The sequence below is a fragment of the Panthera tigris genome, chromosome A2 (genome assembly GCF_018350195.1).
Source record: "Panthera tigris isolate Pti1 chromosome A2, P.tigris_Pti1_mat1.1, whole genome shotgun sequence".
Taxonomy (NCBI): domain Eukaryota; kingdom Metazoa; phylum Chordata; class Mammalia; order Carnivora; family Felidae; genus Panthera; species Panthera tigris.
In genome coordinates, this window is record NC_056661.1 from 152,594,153 (window position 1) to 152,620,267 (window position 26,115).

General features: G+C 40.0%; 1 protein-coding gene across 2 annotated transcripts in view; it reads left to right on the forward strand.

The window, feature by feature from the left end:
* Window positions 1-1,102: 1,102 nt before the first annotated feature.
* UBN2 (ubinuclein 2) overlaps window positions 1,103-26,115 on the forward strand; it is a 77,590-nt gene continuing 52,577 nt past the window's right edge. For both annotated transcript variants that reach the window (XM_042973365.1, XM_042973360.1), the window contains exons 1-2: window positions 1,103-1,758; window positions 7,884-7,976. In XM_042973365.1, coding sequence (XP_042829299.1) covers window positions 1,288-1,758; window positions 7,884-7,976 — 564 coding nt within the window. In that variant the 5' untranslated portion in view covers window positions 1,103-1,287. The remainder of the gene's footprint in view (window positions 1,759-7,883; window positions 7,977-26,115) is intronic.

The following is a 26,115-nucleotide window of genomic DNA, read 5'->3' on the forward strand; positions in this document are numbered from 1 at the left end:
TACTGGATAGGAGTTACCATACAACTTACTCTGTAGGAAAAAACTGAGTGTCTAAGACGTCATACTGACTCAATCAAACGGTCGCGAGTTCGTGGTAACATTGTTAATCCGGTTAATGGATTTAACAGAAGGCGTGAATTCTCTTCAGGATTTGGAGGGGGGAGGGCCTCAAATTTGCTTTCTGGTTCGTGGATTAAAATGGACAGTAACTCTCCTCCTTTTAAATCTGGATTCCAATTAGTTCATCACACGAGTGCCTACAAGGCGTTCCCAAACAAGGCTCCCCTCCACCCCGAAATGGGTCATTCAGCATTTCACTTGCAGAGAGTACGTTCTCTAAAATACCACCAAATCCTCCTGAGAAGTTTTCTATTAATTTCAACAGTTTAGACTTTGTGGACGAGCCCAGAACTGTTCATTTACCCAACTGCAAAACGTTACTGCTCATTTTACGACCGTGCCACACACAACCCCCACCGTGGCCGGGCGACAGCAGTCGGTCGAGGAGAGGTAGGCCTGTGGGAGTCAGTGTTGCGCTCTGCGGAGGGAAGCCGCAGGGCGAGTCCGGCTGGAGTTAGCCGTTTCCTTTCTTCCCTCGGTATTTCGGGCAGCGGGGCGCCGGGCAGGCAGGCACCGCAGCTGGTCCTCGCGTCCCTCAACCCTTTCTCCGTCTCCGCCTCGAGTAACCATCTTGACAACCCCAGCTCATTAGAGCCGAGTGCCGGAGGAATGGGCCGGACGGGACCCAGCGCCATGATTAGGTCAGTCCCAAGCGCATCCCGACGCTGGCTCTTTGCTGAGCCCCACGCGCGCCTCCGGTTTCCGGGTGCAAACGGGAAGCTGGGGAAACCCCAGACCCCTCCCTTTTAGGAAGGGCGCAGACGGCGTCTCCGTTTCCAAGGAAACCGGCCCTGCCACTACGTCACTTCCGCTGACCTGTCTGGACTCCAGACTGTTGGGAGGAAAAGAGGAAAACTGAGCCGCAGCCACGACGGTGGACGCGAGCGTCTCCTATCTGCGCATGCGCCCGCTCAGCGGCCTGCTTCTATTTATGTGGGGTATCCAACATGGCGGCTGCGGCGACCCTGGCGATGGCGGTGGAGCCCATCAGAACATAGTGGCTGGGAAGGGGGCACGGTCCGCACTCACGGTGGCGTCGGCAGAGACGACTGAGGGTGGTGGAGGGAAGAAAAGCGACGGAAAGCAAAAGGAAGGGCGGGCAGGCAAACAACTCGGCGTAGAACCGAGCGCCGGCTCGAGCGAAGGCACAGGGCCAGAACAGTGGGGATGGCGGAGCCACGCAGAGTAGCGTTTATTAGCCTGTCACCGGTGAGGCGGCGCGAGGCCGACTACCCGGGGGCCGAACGCGAGCCCGAGTACCCTCGCGAGCCCCCCCGGCTGGAGCCGCAGCCATACCGCGAGCCGGCCCGGGCGGAGCAGCCGACCCCGCGGGAGGCTGCCCCCCGGTCGGACGTGCAGCCCCCGCCGCGGGAGAAGCCGCTCCCCCAGCGCGAGGTCAGCCGCGCCGAGCCGCCCATGTCGCTGCAGCGCGAGCCCCCGCGGCCCGAGCCGCCGCCGCCGCCGCTCCCTCAGCTGCACTTGCAGCCGCCCCCGCCGCGGGAGACGGCTTCCCGGGCCGAGCCGCAGCAGAGGCCGCCGAGGGAGACGGTGCGCCTGGAGCTGGTGCTCAAGGATCCCACCGACGAGAGCTGCGTGGAGTTCAGTTACCCGGAGCTGCTGCTGTGCGGAGAACAACGGGTACAGAAGATTCCTCCCTCACCCCCCAGACCCTGGGAGTCTCAGGACGCGTCCGCCTCTCCCAGTGGTTGGCACCTTCCGACGCCCACTTTGCGCGTCTCGGGTCGCCTGGGAGGGTGGGCTGGCGGGGGCAGGGGCCGAGAGGGTGGACGAGTGGTCGGTGCTGCTTTCCCCTGCTCCCCAGGGTTGGCCAAGGCTCCCACCCGGCTCCGCCGACCCCCCCCCTCGCTCGCCTGCTCCGAATGCCGCTCGGAGCCGGTTTTCCTCTGCAGCTTTCGGGACCTCAGAATTTATGTTCCTTTCTGCTCCCCATACAAAATCTGGGAGCTCTGCAAGTTACGTGGTTGGGTTTTCCTTGTGGAGCTCCAGCAGTCATTCCGGTAGAAAGGAAGAGAAAACCTTGGGGGACACGCCCCCCGGTCGGAAGCCCAGAGATAGTGTAACCCCTCGACATCGGCCTCTTCACTCTTATGTTTGGCTCTGAGGTGTGCTTGCGAACGTTGGGTATTTCTCTTAATTGAAGGAGATTTGAAAGTAATCTGAAAAATTTCAGACTAAGGATTCCGCTCTAGGAATGAAGAAGTGGGTTATTTGGTTACTTACTTTCCTCTCTCATGTTGCTATTGGTAAACCTATTTAGCTTTGTTTTCTGTATAGTTTGTTCTTAGTGTAATTGAATGGGAAGGTGTCTTTGGCGCCTACCATCATACTTTTATTTCAGTGTTTATCATTAGTTTATAGGTCCGCGTTGGAGGATGGTGTATTGGCCATGGTGATTTTTGGAGAACAATGAAAAACATCTTAGCTTTGAATTTTTAGAAACTGTTGAAAATCCATAGGTATGCCTTTGATGGAACTGGTGAACAACGAAGATAGGAGAGAGGTTTGTTGCTAATTGTAATCTTTATTGCAGGTTTTGGTGGTCTTTAGAAGTAAACTAGAAAGGGAAATGATAGAGTAAAAGCAGTAAGAACAATTTCCTCTGTCATTTAGAGGTTATGCTCTTTATTAGGTTTGTTTCAGTACAGATCTAATGGACTCAAGAAGTCATTTGTTTTGTTTTTGTTCTCAACTATCTTTATAGTTGAGATGAATGACTCTTTAGTTTAAAAATATATTAATGTCACTTGATTTTGTTTATTTTAAGGCCAATGAATCTTTTGATCATTATTTGTAAATATTGTTGTGTGGTCAAATCACTTTATTATTATTATTTTCATGTTTATTTTTGAGAGAGAAAGAGAAACAGAGCATGAGCAGGGGAAGAAGGGGCAGAGAGAGGGAGACACAGAATCTGAAGCAGGCTCCAGGCTCTGAGCTGTCAGCACAGAGCCCAACACGGGGCTTGAACTCATGAGCCACGAGATCATGACCTGAACTGAAGTCAGACGCTTAACTGACTGAGCCACACAGGTGCCCCTAGGTCAAATCATTTTAAATGTTTGCAACCTAAATGAATTGGCAAGGGTAGAGATTATATTGGCCATGTCCACATAACATTTTATCCTTCAGACTCACTTTAGTACCCCTCCTTTTTATAAATTTGGTGTTTCTTTTTTCCAAAATAATTTTGAAAATACTGGATTGGAGCATTTTTCAAGTAAATTGTATTTGATCTTCTCATCTAAGTAAGTTTGCTGTTTGACTCCCTAATCTACTTCATACATTACAGATGAAAAGCATCATATTTGGGTAAAAATACATTATGGTAGCTAATATTTACTGAATTCTTCCTATGTGCGTGCTAGACACAGGTCTGAGTAAGGTGTATGGCTTATGGAATCAGTCCAGCAGAGCTCCTTGAGGTAGGAACCATTGTCCCCACTTTGCAAATGAGGACGCAAATGCAAAGTGCTTGTATGTAATTTTATTAGTATTTCTTTCCATACTAGTACCATTTGTTAATAAAACAAAACTTCTTAAAATTGTATAGTTTAAAAAAATTTAGAGGATCCTGCCAAAATGAACTAAAATGAGAGTTATAGTAGAAATAGGGATTTGTTCTGATCCTCTTAATGCTATGATATTCATTCCATGACAAAGTAATAGTAGATATTTATCTTTTAATTACGACCAAAAAAAGTTAATTTTGACCCCCTACCTTGTTTGTTAACCTGATAATATCAGAACTACTAGTTTCATGTAATAGGAGAAAGATGAATAATTCAGATTAGTTTTTCTGTTTATGCTCTCAATTTTGGGATATATTGGTCACTTTTTCTTGTATATTCAGCCAAGTATCATTTGTTGTATTCGGAACAAAAAAACCCCCATGGTTTATACAATGCACCTTTGCAACCAAGATTTGCCAGATTTACCTATGATAACTCCCAATGAACATATTTTTAAAGGAATTGTAGGAAACATTTCTTTAAATGAGGTTGTCATATTTCCATGAAAGGAAATCCTAGCAATAGAAACCAACAAAAAAAGCAAAATGAAACCAACAGAATTGATCTGCAAAGCAGTGATTCCCAAACTTGGTTTTTCTTCCCTCAGGGAGAGTCCAGTTATTTTTAAGGATGTTATAATCTTTTCAAAATAGTTTTAATGTTGAGTTTTTGTAATTGAAAAACTTACTGTGTAGCAGAGTTTGAGTAGAAAGGCAAGGAAAAGACATTGTGTAAAATTAAAAGAAAAAAGATTCTAAATTTTGAAATAGCCATCTATCACTGAATAAGATTTTAGTTAATAGGTGTAGGTATAAATCTGTGTCGCATGTGAATACCATCTTTATCGGGATACATTTAAATCATTCCCCTTCTGGGGCGCCTGGGTGGCTCAGTCGGTTAAGCGTCCGACTTCAACTCAGGTCACGATCTTGCGGTCCGTGAGTTCGAGCCCCGCCTCGGGCTCTGGGCTGATGGCTCAGAGCCCGGAGCCTGCTTCCGATTCTGTGTCTCCCTCTCTCTCTGCCCCTCCCCCGTTCATGCTCTGTCTCTCTCTGTCTCAAAAATAAATAAACGTTAAAAAAATAAATAAATAAATAAATCATTCCCCTTCATAGATACAAAATGAATAGTAAAACCCTGATTAACCGAATGCAAACAGAATTTTTGCATATTATTTTTTATTAATGAGACAAAGCGCAGTTAAATGAGTGTATGTTGGCAAAATATGAAAAACAAAATCCCTTCTTGTTAGGTTATAAGGACGCAGGTTAGCTAAACCCTTACCTTGTTATCTCTGTGGACTGCTAAGCCCTGATTGAGGTGGTTCGGGATGATGACTGAGGCATGGCAATTGTCTCTATCCTCAGAGATGAATGTGTTCACCATTTCTGGCTAAAGGGAAATAGTACAGTTTAGATATAAGTTCTGGCAGTAATTGCTATGCAAGTAATTTTTGTTTAACTTTTAGTAAACGAGGGAATCAGTTAACTAGAGCATCCATTTGTGAATGTGATTAATTGAACACATAGTATAAAAAGAAAAAGGGGTGCCTGGGTGGCTAGTTGGTCAAGCGTCCGACTCTTGATTTCTGGTTGGGTCATGATCTCACGGTTGGTGGGGTTCGAGCCCCACATTGGGTCAGTGCTGACAGGTGGAGCCTGCTTAGGTGTCTCTCTCTCTCTCTCTCTCTCCCTCTCCCTCCTTCCCCCTCTGGCTCCCTCCCTCCCCCTCCCTCCCTCTCCCCCCCCCTTTCTGCCCCACCCCCCACCCCATGCGCGCTCTCTCTCTCTCTCTCTCTCTCTCTCTCCCCCCTCCCTCTCTCTCTCCCTCTCTCCCTCTCTCCCCCTCTCCCCCTCCCTCTCTCAAAATGATAAACTTAAAAAAGGAAAAAAATGATTATGGTGTTAATATGGTTATACTTTTACAGAATTCTATGGTATCCCATTGTCATAGTGCATATTTTCGGTAACGTGAAAGATCCGAAAATGGTGTTAATGAGTTAACATCAAAGGACAAAATTATTATAATGTTCATGCCTGTGGGTAGCTCATAATTTTGATATTTACTGATTTTCAAGTCTTTTTTTCCATCGGAAAACCATAAAGCTTACTTAGAGCCTTGATTGTGGGTAGGGGTTGATTTCTTAACTGTGAAAGGAGAGTGAGTCAGTTTTCTTAAATTTATTTTTACAGACTGTCAAGAGTAAGAGATTTATTTTTGATGTCTCTATGAAGTCTACACAAAATCTTATAAAATGGCACATAAGGTGATTCTTATTAAAAATATATGTCCGTGTGTTTATATTTCACATATAAAACGGGTCAGACCAACAGGAAGACCTAGTGTTTAGACTTCACAGTGACTTGAAGCATAAGGTCATAATGGCAGTCATGGTGGTTGCTCTCTGTCCTTAGGCTCAGGTTAGGGCTATATCCTGGACATGCTTCATATTTCTTATTTCATTATCAGTCTCTTCCTGCTGGTTTAATTATTCCTTTCAGGTCATATGTATTTTTTGCACAGGTAACTCCTACTGGGGTAAAGGATTCTGTAAATATATTACTTAATTACAGTAGATAATTTTACAAGTTGATTCTAAGATTACTTCTTTAAGCTTTAAGAGCATCCTTTTATTCTTATACCCTAGGTCTGATGAATTGTTTTGTATGAATTCTGTTCATATTTTTCTGTCATGTTTTTAGACTGACCAAACCTCAGCCTTTATACCCAGGATGAAATATCTCTGTTCCAAAGTGTGCAAACCTTTGTCCCTTCTGAATTTTTTTCTTCAGATTCAGCTGAATCTGTATCCAATATTTCACTTGTAATATACTTTATCTTTAATTCCTGAAAATACTACCTCAGTAAAAATACCTAGCCTTCCTTTTTTAAAAAATTAACTTTCTAGTCAGTTGTTCATAATTGGGTACAAGTAGAATTTTGATGCATATGCAGCTCCTTGTTTCCCCTTTTTTGTGCTGAAAAACTATATATATGAAATGTGCCTGCTAAAATAGTAAACCTGAGTAAAGGATGTGATTTATGTTTTTGTTTGTTTCGGTAAATGGATGGCAAATGAGGGATCCGAGCTGTTTGTGTGGTTTTTTAAAAACCATGTATTATAATAAACTTTGATTCTCCCCTGCTAGAAGGAAGCCATGGTAATGTAATCTATTCGCAGCTACTTCACTTTTCTAGCTTTGTTTGAAGGTAGTATGTATTCCCTGAATGACTACCCATTGATAACAAGTAGGTGATGTTGGGGCACCTGGGTGGCTCAGTTGGTGGAGCGTCGGACTTCGGCTCAGGTCATGATCTCGCGGTTCGTGGGTTCGAGCCCCACGTCGGGCTCTGTGCTGACAGCTCAGAGCCTGGAGCCTGCTTTGGATTCTGTGTCTCCCCCTCTCTCTGCCCCTCCCCATGCTCCCGCTCTGTCTCTCTCAAAAATAAATAAACGTTAAAAAAAATTAAACCAACAAAAGTAGGTGATGTAGGTAGAGGTGTTGATGCCCGGCCTCAGCAGAAGGCTGTAGCAGCTACAGATACTCTAGTGACAGCTCAGGGCAGATAAATCAGCGGGGACACTGATGAATAACCAGGTGATCCTTTGAGAAGCATTTCCTGACCAAAGCAGTTATCTTTGTTGGGAAGATCTCAAACTAGAGTTATAAGTGGGATTTTTGTTTTTATCTAATTTTCTTGGGGGATTTTTGGCCTTTTTATTTTGGACATGGTGGCCATAGATCATTCTGTAGGAGGAGACAAGTTGAATTGTTGAGCTGTTCACCGAAAAACTTGAGAATGTGTAAGAATCCATTAAAACTGAAGTGTTATTTTGCTACAGATGAACATTTCTTTCTGGTTACTTTTTTAGCATTTTTTTTTTTAACGTTTATTTATTTTTGAGACAGAGAGAGACAGAGCATGAACAGGGGAGGGGCAGAGAGAGAGGGAGACACAGAATCTGAAACAGGCTCCAGGCTCTGAGCAGTCAGCACAGAGCCCGACGCAGGGCTCGAACTCACGGACTGTGAGATCATGACCTGAGCCGAAGTTGGACGCTTAACCGACTGAGCCACCCAGGCGCCCCTCTTTCTGGTTACTTTTAATGCTTCTAACTCATTTGTTAATATTTGGAAATTTTGACTCTCATTATTAAATTTAAGGATGTATTTGCCTCTGGTTGAAGCAGTACTAATACTTTTATTTCTTTTCCCATTTTCTTTGAATCAGAAGAAGCCCATTCACACAGAAGACCCATTTAATGACGAGCAGCAAGAGAGGCAAGAAGTGGAAATGTTGGCTAAGAAGTTTGAAATGAAATATGTGAGTACAATATACTCTTCACTAGGTCATTTTACCCTGTTGGCCTTTTTTCCACCTGTGACTGGTTGGGAGGGCTTATAATACCCACTGCAAACCTTATTTTGCTCTTATAAATTGCACTCCTTATAGAGTCCAGGTACCTTGCTTAACTTACATTTTCTCCCATCCTTATAATAACACCACATACTAAGTAATACTGAGTGCGTTTTACACATGAAGAAACTGAGGCTCTGAGCTCAAGATCACACAGTGGCAGGAACTAAGCTACATATCCATGTGTGTCCAGCTCTGATCCTTTGTCTTTCCACTGCCATTGAAAAGACCACTTTAATTCCCTTGGTGTAGTATGTCTCCAGTTTTCATGCCTCTTTAGACTTTAAGAGAATGAATGTGTGTACTTGTAGGCCCTGGGGATCAGAATCAATCAGAAGCAGCATGAAATTTCTTTGAAAGTCTCTTGTTTACCTTAAACATTCATGTACATTTTAAATTCTGTGCCATGAATAGATTGGTATTGGTTTTAATGTAAAAATAAATTCTAATGACCTGATTGTGAAGTTGCTTAACATTTTCCTCAAGTTTTCTAGTAACTGGGTTTGTAGGAAAGCCCTCTCCCCTCCTCACTCCTGATGTTTATCCTATGACTTGACTTCATGGCACTTTGCTAAAACATAACCCATGAAAAGCAAGACCCCTTTCGGGTTCCCCTGTAAGCACTGAAAACTGTCTCACAGAGATAGGAGGTCAGGTGGTGCTAGCCCTGTCATTCATGTTATCCAGATTCAACTAGGATCTTGGTTGACACTAGTTGGCTCCTTGTGCTAATGAAGAATGTATTTGGGGTGAGGGAAATGTATGAGAATGCTTTGGGATGTGGATCAGGTTGTAGGCCCTACTTTGCCACCTACAAATTGTCCTTTGGTGAGATTATTTAACCTTTGTGGGCCACAGTTTTCTTTTTTTGAAGACTCTTTGAAGCTCCTTCTGGCTTTATATTCTGTAATTATATAATAATTTGGGGATGGACTGGTGGGCGTTTTGATGGAAAGAATAGCAAAAGTCGTTATGTAAACTGTAGTGTTTAATTAAAATATGGTGTTCTCGTTATATATTCTGACGTACTATGGCTTGATTTTTTAAGTAATCTCTGTACCCAAAGTGGGACTTGAATTCATGACCCTGAGATCAAGAGTCCCATGGTTTACTGACTGAGCCAGCCGGGTGCCCCAACGATTTTTTTTTTTTTTGTGAGAGAGCGTGCTAGCACACGAGAGGGGCATAGGGGGAGAGAGAGACAGAGAGAGAGAATGGGAGAATGAATGAATCCTAAGCAGGCTCCCTGCTGGGCTTGATCCCACCTTCCTGGGATCATGACCTGAACCAAAATCAGGAGTCAGATGCTCTACTGATGAGCCACCCAGGCGCCCCCTATGGCTTTTTTATGCAAGTTGATACATTGGTTAAATTTAATGTTTTAACCAGACAATATATTTACATGGTTCAGAACTCAAAAAGTGTAGAGTGAAAAATCTTTCATTCTTTTGTTCACCCACATAATCTCACCTCCCAGAGGCGCATAATGCTTTTGGGGGTCCTTCTGTTCTTTGTTTTTTTCATTTACTCTAACTTGGAGATTTATTCATATCAATACAAAGAGAACTTTCTTCTCTCTCTCCCTCTCTCCCTCCCCCTCCCTCCCTCCCTCCCTCTCTCTCTTTCAGGGTTGCATGGTATTCCATTGTATGGACATATCACAGTTTATTTAACCAGTCCCCAAATGATTTAAATTGTTTCCAAAAGTTTGCTGTTGTAAATAGTGCTACAGTAAATTACTTAGTCGCGTGGTATTTCACAGAGTTGCAAGTTTATCTGTTGGGCAGATTCCTAGAAGTGGAATTTTTAGGTCAAAAGATATATGCATTTATTTATTTAGTTTGGGTATATATTAACCAAATTACCAGTTTCTAAGTTGCCAGTTTCCATTCCTCTAATACTACATTGGAGTGCCTATTTTTTCCATAGGTTATAGAACTAAGAATTAGAATTGCCCTTTGCAAATGGAAGAATTCCTAGCATATGATCCTATAAGTATTGTGACTCAGTGTATGATGTACTGCCTCAGAGTTAGCATTAAATCTTATTGGGGAGCTCTTGGATAGTACTTGCCATGGAAAAACCAATATTCTGAAGAAGGTGGTTGATGTGTAAAATCGAGTTCCAAATAACTGGGTTGTATCCAGGCGCTGTAATTATGCAGGGATAAAATATTACTCTTGTTATAATTCAAATTAATGGGTTATATTTCTTCTCTAGATTTTTATTGTGGCTACTTACTCTCTTATTTCCTTTCTTTAAATTTTTTTTTCTTTTTTAGTTTATTTATTTATTTTGAGAGAGAGAGAGCACAAGCAGGGGAGGGGCAGAGAGAGGGAGAGACAGAATCGCAAGCAGGATCTACACCATTAGCGCAGAGCCCAGTGCGGGGCTTGAACCCACGAACTGCGAGATCACGACCTGGGCTGAGATCAAGAGTTGGATGCTTAACCAACTGCACCACCTAGGCACCCCTCGTATTTCCTTTCTAAGTAGAGATTTAAAATGTCCTACCCTATGAGGCCTTTATGTGCCATGAGTATTACGGGTATTAAATATGTATGTTTTAACAAATTATTTGGACCCTTTTAATTAAGAAAATCGTCAGGTTGAAAGTGATGGGAGAAGATACTTTATCCACCTCTAGGCCCCGGGCTGTCACAAAAGATCACTTTTAAACAGCAAAGATTTGGGGCACCTGGGAGGTTCAGTCGGTTTAGCGTCTGATTTTGGCTCAGGTCATTATCTCACGGCTGTGGGTTTGAGCCCTGAGTTGGACTCTGTGCTGACAGCTCAGAGCCTGGCGCCTGCTTTGGATTCCATGTCTCCCTCTTTCTCTGTCCCTGCCCTGCTCATGTTCTGTCTCTCTCAAAAATAAGATAAACATTAACAAAAAATTTAAAAAAATAAACAGCAAAGATTTTTTTGGTGTTGAGAGGTAGCAAATTGGGATGTCTGTATGTATATTTATATTTATGCATATGTTATATGTATATTTATATTTCAAGTAAAAAGCCTTAAATAGTATATGTAAAATATTGCAAAATGTTAACCCACCAAGGTTACATTTCCTTTGTTTTTTTTTTTAATTTCCTTAAAAAATTTTTTTTGGTGATAAAACGAGGACTTAATTTGGAGGTTTATAAAACATGAAACTAGCTACCTTCTAACTTTTGTTTCCTTCATATAATTTAGATGTCCTTGTCATTATTTCTGAAAATCACTTAAGGTTACTTCTAGCTCTCTGCTTTTTAGAACGAGAGATGCACTTTTTTTGTTAAATTTTGTGTATAAATGATAAAGTACTTGAGGATTTACGTTGGACATACAAAGGGGCATGATAGTTGCTTTCTCTTGGAGAAACTTTCAGAATAATTGGGAAGACAAGACATAGACACACAAATCGAGTACCAAGCAGAGCCTGTGGAATTGAATGACTCTGGGGATCTGAAAGTGAGTAGAAAGGCCAGTTCCGCTCTTGCAACTGGAAGGAATTTTGGAGACCTTGGTGCAGAGTCATTGAATGGATTCTTCCAGTCTCCTGTCAAACCACATTTGTCTGTAATCCCTGGAATAACTTTTCTGCCCATCGTAGGATATCGAGTGGGTAAGAAGCGGAAGGAGCACAGGATTGTGAGTTAACACAGCTGGATTCTCATCCTATCTTTACCATGTTAACTAGCCGACCTTAGTGAAGCCTCTTGGCTTTTTTATGCTTTGGTATCTGTCAGGGGAAAACAAGATCTGTGTAGCCAACTTTATATTTATAGCACAGGGGTTTTGTCAGCGTCAGATGAAAAAATAGATTTTTAATGTTGGAAATATTTAAGGTGCTATCTAAATAGGAAATACTATTTAAACATGTCAGTCTCGTGGAGAACTGCTCCGTCTCATTGTACATGTCATAAATTCTTTTTGATATAAACATGCATGGGATTTTTAACCTCTATTATTTGACTGCCCCACTGATTTTGATCTTTTAGCTCAGGCATTCTGTTCCAAATGGCCTTTATCTTTGGTCATTCTCCAAACGGTCAATCACCATTTACAGACAGTTAGTTATTACAGTCTTCGTAAAGACCGCAACAAAGTATTTGGAACCCTTTAAGAAAATCATCGGGCCAAAGTGACCTGGGAGGAGATATGTTGTACGGTGCTAGGCTCTCGCAAAAGGTCACTCTTAATCACTGAAGATCTTTATTGACTGTAGTTTACTGTCCAATAGTTCCTTTAGTATCCTGTAGCAAATTCAGATGCCCACTGATCCACCAGCGAAGCAGGCCACGTGAACAGTAAAGGTGGGGGGTTGTCTGAAATAGGGGACAGCTCCTGTCAGCTGTAGCCCTTCTTACTTTGCGGGGACTTGGGCTTATGGTTGTCACATCTTTACGTTTCTCAAAAGAAGGCTGAAGTCTGGATTTTCCTCTAATATTTCTTAAATATTGGCTTCTAGTTAAAACACCTACTAGACTAAACAATACATCTGTGGGCCGTATCCAGCTCTCAGGCCCTAGTTGGAGACTTGGTATACTTGCTTCACTCTTTCTTTTTTTCTGATTTATTTAACTTATCAGTCCATGTACTTTCACATCTGCCCCTTGTCTTCTGTGAGCTGGGTGGTTGGTGATACAGGTGGGAGGGCCTGCCATTTCCGTTGTGGAGGAGAATGCATTTGTAGGAAGTTTCAGAGAACGGAGCAAGTTAAACTCAGTTGGGGGTTTCCATGATACGGGGGAATAATAAGATGCATTGAGTGGTGGCTGGGTCTATAAGCAACGTTAGTGACAAATTGAGTGGTGTGGTGGAGGGCTGAGGCAAGTTTATGGGCTTCTTGTGGTCTGGAGTGCGTGTGTGTGGCGGTTCCTTGTGCTGGAAAGGAGCTGTGTGAAGTGGAGCTGGCTGCCACTTGAGGGAAAAGGAGGGAGAATGTGGAGTTCAGGATGTGTCCTTTGTCTTGCAGCAGTTGCTTGGGGGAAGGGATGGAGACAATTTTAGTAGTTGAAAAGCACTAATGGAAATTATAGGACTTATGAAATTGTAAACATAGTACCCTGTATCAAATGGTTTGTTTTTTCCCTCTATTCTGTCCTCTTTTTATTGCCTGTGTCCTGTTACCTTTTAGGTAATGTAACAATGAATGTTCAGCATTAATTGCTACATGTTTTCTTGGGAAAAGAGGAATGTAACTGTTCAGTGCTTCATTTTACTTAGAGCATACTAAATTGGTTGTTGTATATAAATCTTATTAAATAGCTAAGTCCAACCTTTGATACTTCTCCATAGGTTCCAAATTTTTCTTGTTGGTTACTATAGGAAGAAAGCAGGATACAATTTAAAGAGGTTTGTGTTCCTTTCCTCATTCTCAATTTTAAGGCTCCAAATGTTTAGGCTAGATGTCCTAGTTTCCTGAATATCCTGAATTTCCAACTCAGTTTTTAGATGGTTTCTAGATTGTGTATGCTTTTTCTGAGGCTGTATACACTCTACATCAGTGAATGAGGTTCGCTTTGATGGGTATAGACTTGTTCTCTGAGCCTTCGAGGGCATAGGAAAACCTGCGGTGGTTGGAAGATTTCTTTTAGTGGTTTTTCTCACTCTGTTACCCTAGCCATCTTGAAAGATCATGGTATCCTAGAATCGGATATAATTTCAATAATCTAAATGGAAGTGCTTAGCATAATATCTGGTACCTTGCAGGGGCTCAGCTGCTCAGCTCTTTGAATCTGAATGACTCTCTGAATAGGAAGACATGTATTCAGCCAAACATTTATTAGCATTTCCGAAGTCACATTATGACTTTAAAATTCACTTACTTTACCATATAGATTTTGAATGCCACATTTGATATTTAACTCTGTGTGATTTTGGACTCTCGGAGCCCTGATAGCTTCATATTTATTTTAAAAGAGAGGATAAGGGTAGATTTGATGGTAGGAAAGTAGTTTTCAGCAATCTTATAAATAAAGCAATTGAAAAATAAAATCAGTTGATCAAATGGAGTTAATACTGTTTTTAATAAAAAAGTATATTTATAAAGTCTTGATTTTCTTTTTGTATACAAGCTTTTTAAAATTGATTTTGCCCTGATATGTTTTAAAGAATGGCAACATCTTTTTTTCTAAATTTTATTTTAATTACAGTATAGTTAACTTATAGTATTATATTAGTTTTAGGTGTACAATATAGTGATTCAACAGTTACATATATTCCTCAGTGCTCATCGTGGTAAGTGTACTCTTTTTTTTTTTTTTAAAGTTTATTTATTTTGAGAGAGAACGTGAGCAGGTGAGGGGCCGAGAGGGAGAATCCCAAGCAGGCTCTGCATGTGGTCTGTGGGCAGAGCCCGATGTGGGGCTTGATCCCATGACCCTGGGATCATGACTTGAGCCAAAATCAAGAGTCAAACGCTCAACTGACTGAGCCACCCAGGCACCCCATGATAAGTGTACTCTTAATCCCCTTCATCTATTTCACACATCCCCCTACCTATCTCCCCTTTGGTAACCATCTATTTGTTCTCTGTTGTTAAGAGGCTTGTTTGTTGGTTTGTCTCTTTTTTCCTTTGTTCATTTGTTTTGTTTCTTAAATTCGACATCTGAGTGAAATCATGTCTTTCTCTGTCTTACTTCCCTTAGCGTTATACTCTCTAGCTCCATCCATGTTGTCCCAGCTGGCAAGATTTCATTTTTTATGGCTGAGTAATATTCCATTGTGTGTGTGTGTGTGTGTGTGTGTGTGTGTGTGTGTGTGTGTGTATACACACACACACACACACACACACACACACACCATATCTTCTTTATCCATGTATGTATCAGTGGACACTTAGGTTATTTCCATAACTTGGTTATTATAAATAATGCTGCAAGAAGAGAATGGCAATATTTGGAATAACTGTATAATTTCCAATGAGTGACTTCTTAGTAAATACTACTCAATTGAGTGGAAAGGAAATATGCTTTTTTTAAGCATAATTATTTAAAATAATTATGGATTGCTTAAAAAGTGGCCTCAAATATGAGACGGACACAAGTGGATGTTAGAAAACATTTATGCACTCTTTCTGGGAGGTTTAAGAATTTTATCAGTGACTCATATTATTTGATAATCTTCGACACTTTATGAGGGGTTACAGCTTCCTTGGGAACTTCCTTGGCTGTTTTTCCTCTGTTTTGGCCTTCTGTTAGGTCTGGTCCCTAAAGATCAACATGGTAGGGTTGGGTAAAGCAGTTTGGATAAATCTGCTGTACTACCACAAAATAAATTCTTTTTGTGAAGCACAAGTACCAGAAATTTAGGTTCTATAGACCAACAATATATGGTACTACATATGTAATAAAAACATAAAATAACAACCTTTTAAAACAGACTGAGGTTGGGAGATTCTTAAATATAGGGCAAGAAAGAATTCTTAAAAAAAATTTTTTTTTTCATTTTTTAAAATTTACATCCAAATTAGTTGGCATCTGGTGCAACAATGATTTCAGGAGTAGATTCCTTAATGCCCCTTAACCCATTTAGCCCATCCCCCCTCCCACAACCCCTCCAGTAACTCTCAGTTTGTTCTCCATATCTATGAGTCTCTTCTGTTTTGTCCCCTTCCCTGTTTTTATACTATTTTTGTTTCCCTTCCCTTATGTTCATCTGTTTTGTCTCTTAAAGTCCTCATAAGAGTGAAATCATATGATTTTTGTCTTTCTCTGACTAATTTCACTTAGCATAATACCCTCCAGTTCCATCCACGTAGTTGCAAATGGCATGATTTCATTCTTTTGATTGCCGAGTAATACTCCATTGTATATATAAACCACATCTTCTTTATCCATTCATCCATCGATGGACATTTGGGCTCTTTCCATACTTTGGCTATTGTTGATAGTGCTGCTATAAACATGGGGGTGCACGTGTCCCTTCGAAACAGCACGCTTGTATCCCGTGGATAAATGCCTAGTAGTGCAATTGCTGGGTCGGAGGGTAGTTCTATTTTTAGTTTTTTGAGGAACTTCCATACTGTTTTCCAGAGTGGCTGCACCAGCTTGCATTCCCACCAACAATGCAAAAGAGATCCTCTTTCTCTGCATCCTCGCCAACATCTGTCGTTGCCTTAGTTGTTAATGTTAGCCATTCTGACAGGTGTGAGGTGGTGTCTCATTGGGGTTCTGATTTGTATTTCCCTGATGATGAGTGATGTTGAGCATTTTTTCATGTGTCGGTTGGCCACCTGGATGTCTTCCTTGGAGAAGTGTCTATTCATGTCTTTTGCCCATTTCTTCCCTGGATTATTTGTTTTTTGGATGTTGAGTTTGATAAGTTCTTTATAGATGTTGGATACTAACGCTTTATCTGATATGTCATTTGCAAATATCTTCTGCCATTCTGTCGGTTGCCTTTTAGTTTTGCTGATTGTTTCCTTCGCTGTGCAGAAGCTTTGTATTTTGATGAGATCCCAGTAGTTCATTTTTGCTTTTGTTTCCCTTGCCTCCAGAGACGTGTTGAGGGGCAAGGAAGAATTCTTAAATAATAGTTTTCTTTATTGGAGTTACCAATTGGAATCACTTGTCATGACATGCCTTTTCAGTTCCTTGACCTCTTTGAGCTAAACAAATTCTCTTCAGCTTCCTGAAACCATTAGGAACAATTGAGAATGAGCAGTTTTAGGGTATTTGGAAGGAAGGCCCAATATCCTAAGTGCCGATTCAAGAAATCTGTGTACGTTATATCTGTGCTGTTAAGTCAGCTCTTGGGTGTCTTTCCACTGACTTACATTTCTACTCTTTTCTATGGGCGGGTTAAGGAAATCAGTGGAAGTGGAGAATGATAAGGTTGTGACCAGGCTGGGACAAATAGAGAAGCTTGGTGATCAGGAGTTACATTCTTCTCAGTTATAAGATTGCACCTGGGTGGCTCAGTTGGTTAAGTGTCTGGCTCTTGATTTCAGCTCAGTTTCTCACAGCTCAGTGATCTCAGTTTGTAAGTTTGAGCCCCATGTCAGATTCTGCTGGCGGTACAAACTTGCTTGGGATTCTCTCTTTCTGTCTCTCTCGCTCTCTCTTTCTCTCTCTTTCCCTCTCCCCCACCCCATTTTCCTCCCCCTCCCTCCCTCTCTGCCCCTCACTCAGTGGTATATTCTCTCTCCCCTTCTCTCTCAAAATAAATAAATAAATAAACATTAAAAAAAGACTGCAGTCTTAGCATTCACTGTCATGCTTCCTCTGTCTTCCATAGGTGATCAATGAATGTTGCTTATTAGTTAGGTTTCTTATTACCTGGAGTTAATTGGCAGGGAGGTGACCGGGGTGGGATCCTGTACTAAGAACATTTTGTTTGTTTGTTTTCCAGCTTAGTGTTATAGTGTAATCAGACAGCATTGGCTTGAAATACTGATTATCAGGTTAAACAGGTACTAATGATTCAGTAAGTCATTTTCTTCTGAGTCATAGTAAACTAGTGATCTAGGGGAATAGATTCAAAGGGGATTCTTCATTTTAGATGTAGCAAAACTCAAGATTATTTTTTTTAATTTGGAAAATAAGTTTTGTGTTTTTATAGGATGCATGTATTGTGTAAACTGTGTAACATTAACAATGGCTAAGGTCTGGAAAATTTATCAAATAAGACTTTGATTCTACTGCAGGGAGGATCCTTTCTAAGGCTGCTGGAAAAGAGACCAGTTCAAAACAGGCCTATTCAGGAAGACCCTATAATATAATCCTTTGCCAATGTATCTTGATTTCCTTAGAATTAGGTGAAATTCTAATATTTGTGAATTGTCTAGTATTTGGTTCCAGTTTATACCATTTGCATATCACTGGACTTGAGCGTAACTGGGGAGCCAGAGAACTAGAGGGTGGAGAATGGAAAAGAGGAGGTGAGGCGGAGGGCAAGCCAAGAGAGAATTGTTTCCAGGAAGACCAGGAGATGAGGAAAAGGGAATTGAGGCCAGAAAACTGTACTCTGGTGGCCTCTGTGATGAAGGAAGGAGCTGGGATGTGCCTGACTGTAAATGCTTTGGCAGAAGGCCATTGATAGGTAGAGGAGAGACTATTAAAATCCTGGCTATCGGGGAGGGATTTGAGAAAGAGCTACTTGGGCACCGCGGTGTCTAATACAGGTTGTCCAAAGCTCTTTCCCCGAAGTGGGACTAGGAAGCAGAACCATGTAAGGAGTGAAAACCCAAATGGTATTGAACATTTGGTGGGCCAGATGAAGAAATTCTTGAATAGGTAGTACATGTACTTGACAAAAACTCAAAAGATATGAAGGGAATATGATGTAAAGTAAATCTCCCTCCTACTCCTAACTCCTAGCTAACCAGTTCCCCCCCCGCCCCCCCCGCCCGAGATAATCACTGTTTGAGTTTCTTGTTCTAGAGATGTGTTTATGTAAGCATTTACATATTTCAAAAGATTTTGTTCAGTGTAAAAGAATACATAAATACAGATAAAAAAGGGAAGAAAGTAAAAATCACTTAATCATCTATAATCCCACTACCAAGCATAACCACTGTTAGTAGTTGGATGTGTAGCCCTTTCAGGGCTTTTAAAAATGCTTGTCTGCTTACAGATGTACTCTCTTGCACTTAAGAAAATTATTTTTAATCGTCTAAGTAGCATATGAATACATTCCTGTTATTACGAACAAATTCACAGTGTTACAACTCTTTGAGAATTCATCCAGCAGGTTTTCTAGTTCCTACCAAAGGGGGAAAAATTCAAACGTTACATATTAAGTCAAAATCTTCCTTCACGACTGTCTCCAATTGTATCCCCTCTCCATTGTAGCAAACATGGTTATCTGCTTGTTGTGATTCTTTGAGCTTTTTACATATATTTATGGACATATATTGTTGTGTTTTTCATAAATGAGATCCTACTGTTTGAGAATTAAAAAAGATCTTATTTTTAAAAAAAGCAAGAAAACAAGATCTTGTTATTTTAATGTCATCTCCACAATTACCAGTTTAGGCTGAACACTTCCTTTTTTAATTTTTTTTTTTTTAACGTTTATTTATTTTTGAGACAGAGAGAGACAGAGCATGAACGGGGGAGGGTCAGAGAGAGGGAGACACAGAATCTGAAACAGGCTCCAGGCTCTGAGCCGTCAACACAGAGCCCGACGTGGGGCTTGAGCTCACGGACCGCAAGATCATGACCTGAGCCGAAGTCGGCCGCTTAACCGACTGAGCCACCCAGTCACCCCTAAGCTGAACACTTTCAAATGCTTAGTGAATACTGTCTTTTCTATGACTAGCCTGAACTATACATAGCATTTGGTAAACTACTTTTATAGCCTTCCGTACTATTAAATATTCCTCTACCACATGGTTTTAAAATGGCTGTTAGTGGGGCATCTGGATGGCTCAGTCAGTTAAGTGTCCAACTTCGGCTCAGGTCACTATCTTATAGTTTGTGGGTTTGAGCCCCGCGTTGGGCTCTGTGCTGACAGCTCAGAGCCTGGAACCTGCTTCAGATTCTGTGTCTCCCTGTCTCTCTGCCCCTCCCCTGCTCCTGCTCTCTGTCTCTCAAAAATAAATAAACATTAAAAAAATTTTTTAAATGACCATTAGCATTGAATGGATGTGTCACAGTATATGTAATTTATACCTTTATTATTGTTATGATGCTATGATTGATAGGATGGTTGGTGAAGAACTTACACCTGTACATCCTTTGTACAAGTTATAGCAGTTATGTCTTCCTGTGGTAACTCCTGATCAGCTTGATTAGACTAAAATGTTCCTAGATCTTTCTAGTTATGCAGAAGTTATTTGTGCTAGTTATGCAGAAGTTATGTGTAATCATGCCCATTCCAACAGAACCTATTTGTTTTTTTAGTTTTTCCCTAGGTAAATCTTAGAGGCAGTTAGCTAGCTGTCCTTAGATAAAAAATGTTAGGAGAGTAGAAAAAGATCATTTTGATTTTAAGTAGAAAGCATGAAGGAGGAAGGGTTTAAAACTTATTAGCTGGGAAGGGTGAGGAAATTCAGAGAGGAGTAAGAGATTATTCCCAATAAGGGGAAGGCAGAAGAAAGATGAACTTCAGTGTGTTTAGGAGGAGAGTGGATAGATAGGTTGAATGAATCAGAGTGTTCAAGTTGGAAAATTGTAAGAAAAAGTTGGAAAGGTAGTTTAAATGCCTTTAATGCCTTATTAAGGGTTTTGGATTTATTTTATAATAGGATGCTTCTGAAGCATTTTGAACAGAGGAATGATACGAAATGATATTTTAGAAGTATTAATTGGATGGTATAATGCAGGATAAACTAAGATAAATGAGGGAAGAGAGGCTAATTAAGGCATTCACCACATTTAAGTGAAAAATAGTGGCCGAGATTATAGCAATGGCAGGTGGAATAAAAAGGAAATTGCAGATGTGAAAAACCACATGAACAAAGGTTTGTGGGGAGAGAGTTGAAGTAGAAAGAATAATGAGGAGTTCTAAAAATCAGCACTTCTGAAAGGTAAGTACCTACAATTCATTCATTTAAATTGTTCTCCCCAGAACCCAGAAAGTTCCCTCTTACCTCTCCATAGATAATCCTCTCCCTTCATTCCTGGTCCCTGGTATTCTCAGACCTACTTCATGTCAGTATAAGTTTTTTATTTGTTTTTATTTTGTGGTTTCTAGCGTTTCTGTGGTTTCTGGGAATCTTAAAGTCTTTTGTGTCTGGCCCCTCTGACTTAGCATGATGCTTTTGAAATTCATCCATGGGTTACATGTTGTCAGCGGTTCCTTCCCTTGTGTTGCTGCATAGTAAGCCATAGTTCTTGGCTGCTATGAATAAAGATGTTCTGAACGTTGGCATACAGCTTTTTGGGTGAACATACATTTCCATTTTTCTTGAGTAAATACGAAGAGTGGGATTGTTAGGTCATATGTGAAGTGTACGTTTAAGCTTATAAGAAACTGTCAACTGTTTTGCAGAATGGGTCTTCATTTCGCACCAGCCGTGTAGGAGAGTTTTAGTAGCCCCACATCCTTGTTAACATTTGGTATCATGAGTCTTTTTAATTTTAGCTCACTGAAGTTTTAAGGCAGAAAAACAGGATGAATAAAATGGGAATGTTCAAGTGGAAGGAGCTAATTTGGAGGTGGCTGACAGTGGGGACACTGGTTTCAGTTTCTGGTATTGAGTTTTAAGGGGTCTCCAAGTAGGAAAATGACCCCAGAGATTCTATAACTTCTCTTATAGAACTTTTAATGGAATGGCACTTTGGAGCCAGATAGTCATGACTTTGAAGATTAGCTCAATTACTTTCTGTGTGATCTTAGCCAAGTTATTTGCCCTTTCCAAGCTTTAGCTTTTCCCATTTGTCAAATGTGAAATAATAGATGGTTACACTTAGAAGAGGCGCTGGTGCAAAGTTAGCACTCAGCGGGTGGTAGCCATCATCATCTTGGTCGTCGTCATCATCATGTTTGCTGCTTAAATATATATTTTATGCCCCCAGTAACTTAGGAGTTTCTTGCACATCTCTGCATTTCTTCCCTTCCTAACCCATCTCCCTATCTTTGCTCATCCCCCACCACAACAGGAGTGATTTTGTTCAGCACTAATCTTGTCTAGTCACTTCCTGTTCTGATCCTTCTACTCATGTTGTCCGGGCATAAATATCTACAGAAAGCCTTGATTAAGACCGCGGTTAGAAAAGTCTGGTACCACCTATATTTTCCTTTCTACTGTGTATCATTACTGTAATTTGTGTAATCTTTCTCCTGTCTACAGTACTATAAAATCCACGAAGGCTGGCACTTGGAAGGTACTCAGTTAATTTTTGAGTAGATTGTCTTGTTTTAAGATTGTTCAGGACAGGATTTTTACTACTTAATTTAAATTCTTTCTGAGGGTACCTGGGTGGTTCAGTTGGTTAAGCATCTGACTGTGGATTTTGGCTCAGGTAACGATCTCCTGGTTAATGAATTTGAGCCCTGGTTCTTGGATTTGAGCCCTGCATTGGGCTCTGCACCGCTGGTAACAGTATACTATGTAATTTTTTACAATTAAAAAAATTTTTTAAATTCTTTCTGACATTTACCATATTACTTTCTTTTTCAAAAAAAATATTTATTTATTTTAAGTAGTCTGTACAACTTAAAGCATGAGGCTCGAACTCATGACCTCAAGATCAAGAGCCGTATACCCTTCCTATGGAGCAGCCAGGCACTCTAGCGTGTTACTTTCTATGGCATAAGTTCTTAACAGATATTCTTGAATCTAAGTAGTGGTTTGAAATAAGCTTACATAGAATTATCAGGTCAAATAAGGTAAAGAGTTTTAAAAATTATTTTACTGTATTTCCATTATGACATTAATACTTTATAGAAAGTTTGGAAAATAAAGAAACAAAAAGAAGAAACACAAGAGGATGGCAGAATTCTTGGCAGATGCTTTTAGATTGCTTTCCAGAAGAGTTTCATGGTATACTGTTACCAGCAGTGCTTGAGTGGTCCTGTTTCTTCTCCATTTTGCCAGTTTATAATTTGATAGATGAAAGTAGTATCTTTAATTCCATTTATTTGATTTATTAATTACTCTCTGTTGAGTTGTAATGCCGCCTTTCTCATGTTAAATTCTTACCTACTAGGATAGGTTTCTGAACATTGTTGTTGATTTATGTTTATTCTTACATTCCTGGTATGTCGATTTTAACTCCCATAACTTTATTTTTAACTTAATTTTTAAATTTTAATTCCAGTATAGTTAACATATGGTGTTATATCAGTTTCTGGAGTACAATATAGTGATTCAACAATTCTATATATTACTCAGTGCTCATCAAGATAAGTGGACTCTTAATCCCCTTCACCTATTTCACCCATCCCCCCCACCCTCCTTCCCTCTGGTAACTATCAGTTTGTTCTGTAAAGTTAAGAGTCTGTTTTTTGGTTTGTCTCTTTTTTTCCCTTTGTTCATTTGTTTTGTTTCTTAAATTCCACATATGAGTGAAATCATATGGTATTTGTTTTTCTCTGACTTATTTTACTTAGCATTATACTCTCTAGATTCATCCACGTGGTTGAAAATGGCAAGATTTCATTCTTTTTTATGGGTGAATAATATCCCAGCATATGTATGTATGTACACACACACACACACACACACACACACTCTACATCTTCTTTATCCATTCATCTGTCAATGGACACTTGGACTGCTTCCATAATTTGGCTATTGTAAATAATGCTGCAGTAGGCATAGGGGTGCATAAATCTTTTTGAATTAATGTTTTCATGTTCTTTAGGTAAATACCCAGTAGTGGAATTGCTGGGTCATATGGTAATTCTACTTTTAATTTTTTGAGTAGCCCCCATACTCTTTTCCACAGTGGCTGTACCAGTTTGCATTCCCACCGATAGTGCACAAGGGTTCTTTTCTCTCCACACCCTCGCCAACACTTGTTGTTTCTTGTGTTTTTGATTTTAGCCATCCTGACAGGTGTGAGGTGATATCTCATTGTGGTTTTGATATGCATTTCCCTGATGATGAGTGATGTTGAGCATCTTTTCACGTGTCTGTTGGCCATCTTGATGTTTTCTTTGGAGAAATGTCTGTTTGTGTCATCTGCCTATTTTTTAATTGGATTATTTGTTTTATTTATTTATTGTTTTATTTATTTATTTATTTATTTATTTATTTATTTATTTATTTATTTATGGTGTCGAGTTGTATAATTTCATTTACCAATATCTTCTCCCATTCAGTAGGTTGTTTTTTTTGTTTTGTTTTGTTGATTGTTTCCTTGGCTGTGCAGAAGCTTTTAATTTTGATGTAGTCCCAGTATTTTATCTTTGCTTTTGTTGCCCTTGTCTCAGAAGACATACCTAGAAAAATGCTACTATGGAAAATGTCAGAGACCTACTGCCTGTGCTGTCTTCTAGGATTTTGAGATTTCAGCTCTCACATTTAGGTCTGTGATCCATTTAGAGTTTATTTTTGTGTATGGTGTAAGAAAGTGGTCTGGCTTTATTCTTTTCATATTGCTGTCCAGTTTTCCCAGTATCATTTGTTGAAGAGACTTTTTCCCACTGCATATTCTTGCCTCCTTTGTTGAAGATTATTGGTCACATAATTGTGAGATTTTTTCCTGGGCTTTGTATCCTATTCCAGTGATCTATGTGTCTGTTTTTGTGCCAGTACCATACTGTTTTGATCAGTACAGCTTTGTAGTATAACTTGAAATCTGGGATTGTGATACCTCCAGCTTTTTCTTTCTCAAGATTGCTTTGGCCATTCAGAGTCTTTTGTGGTTCCATGCAAATTTTAGGATTGTTTACTGTAGTTCTGTGAAACATATTTTTGGTATTTTGAAAGGAATTGTATTAAATCTGTAGATTGCTTTGGGTAGTATGGACATTTTAACAATATTTGTTCTTCTAGTCCATGAGCAAGGCGTATCTTTTCATTTGTGTCATCTTCAGTGTCTTTCATCAGTGTTTTATAGTTTCCAGAGTATGGGTCTTTTACCTCCTTGGTTAAGTTTATTCTTTGGTATTTTATTATTTTTGATGCAATTGTAAATGAGATTGTTTTCTTAATTTCTCTTTATGCTGCTTCATTATTAGTGTATAGAAATGCAGTGTATTTCTATAAGTTGATTTTGTATCCTGAGACCTTACTGAATTCGTTTATCAGGTCTAGTTGTTTTTTGGTGGAGTCTTTGGGGTTTTCTATATGTGGTGTCATACCATCTACAGATAGTGAAAGTTTTACTTCTTACTGATTTGGATGCTTTTTATTCCTTTTTCTTCTCTGATTGCTGTGGCTAGGACTTCCAGTACTATGTTGAGTAAAAGTGGTGAGCGTGAACTTCCTTGTCTTGTTCCTGACCTTAGGGTAAAGGTCTCCATATTTTCCCACTGAATATGATGTTAACTGTAGGTTTATCATATATGGCCTTTATTATGTTGTTAACTCTCATAACTTTAAATATATTTAATATGTAACAGGGTTAATATTCATTTGTTTTTATATTTTTTATATAGTATAAAAATATACTATATTTTTATATTAGTTTTCATGTATCTGTGCGTTTTTATATTCTCTTTCGAGTTCTGTCTGGTTTTTGGGTAAAATAGTCTCTCATGCTTAATTGCATGTATGTAACTATCCTAGAAATACCTCCTTCTGTTTGTCTTTTTTTTTTTTTTTTAACTTCTGCTTCTAACTGTAGTTCTATAAACTAGTTGTAAGGGTCCCAGTTTGCAGACCTGACAAATGGAAAAAAATAAGAACAATTTATTACATGTGTTGTATATAAGCACACACATGCTGTGTATATGTGTGTATGTGTATATGTGTGTGTGTGTGTGTGTGTTATGTATGTATATGTTTAATGTTGCCAACTAGTATTTCCTTTTTTTTTCTTTTTTAAAAAAAATTTAAATGGTTTTATTTATTTTTGAGAGAGAGAGAGCCAGCAAGGAAGGGGCAGAGTGAGAGGGAGACACAGAATCTGAAGCAGGCTCCAGGCTCTGAGGTGTCAGCACAAAACCTGATGTGGGGCTTGAACCCACAAACTGTGAGATCATGACCTGAGCCGCAGTTGGACGCTGAACTGACTGAGCCACCCAGGCGCCCCTGCGAACTAGTATTTCTTGAGAAGGATTTTTGTTGTTCTGAGATTATGCCCTTTAATGGCTCTATTTGGGGGTGGGGGGGGGGAGAAGGGTTGCCACCTTGTGTTGGTCTCCAAAATTGTTTTTAAAATTTACCTAATTGTAAAAATCTAAAAATACGGGAACTGCTACTTTATCTCACACTATAATGACTTTCTTGGCGGTAGTGGTATAGTAACAGGGCTGTCTTGGTCACCGAAAAGCATACAATGAAGTTACAGCTTATGGGGGTTAGGTTTTTTAACATCTGGATGTAATAAAAATATAACATTGAATCAGGATTACTTTTACAAATTACTTAGAAAAGGATGTCACCACGTTGGTGACTTCTCAGCAAGTCCAGCATAACCATTTTTTCCCTGAATCACTGGAATAGATTATTTCTTTGCATGGAAATAAGATAGAGCAGTTTGCTTTTGTTTAAGGGCAG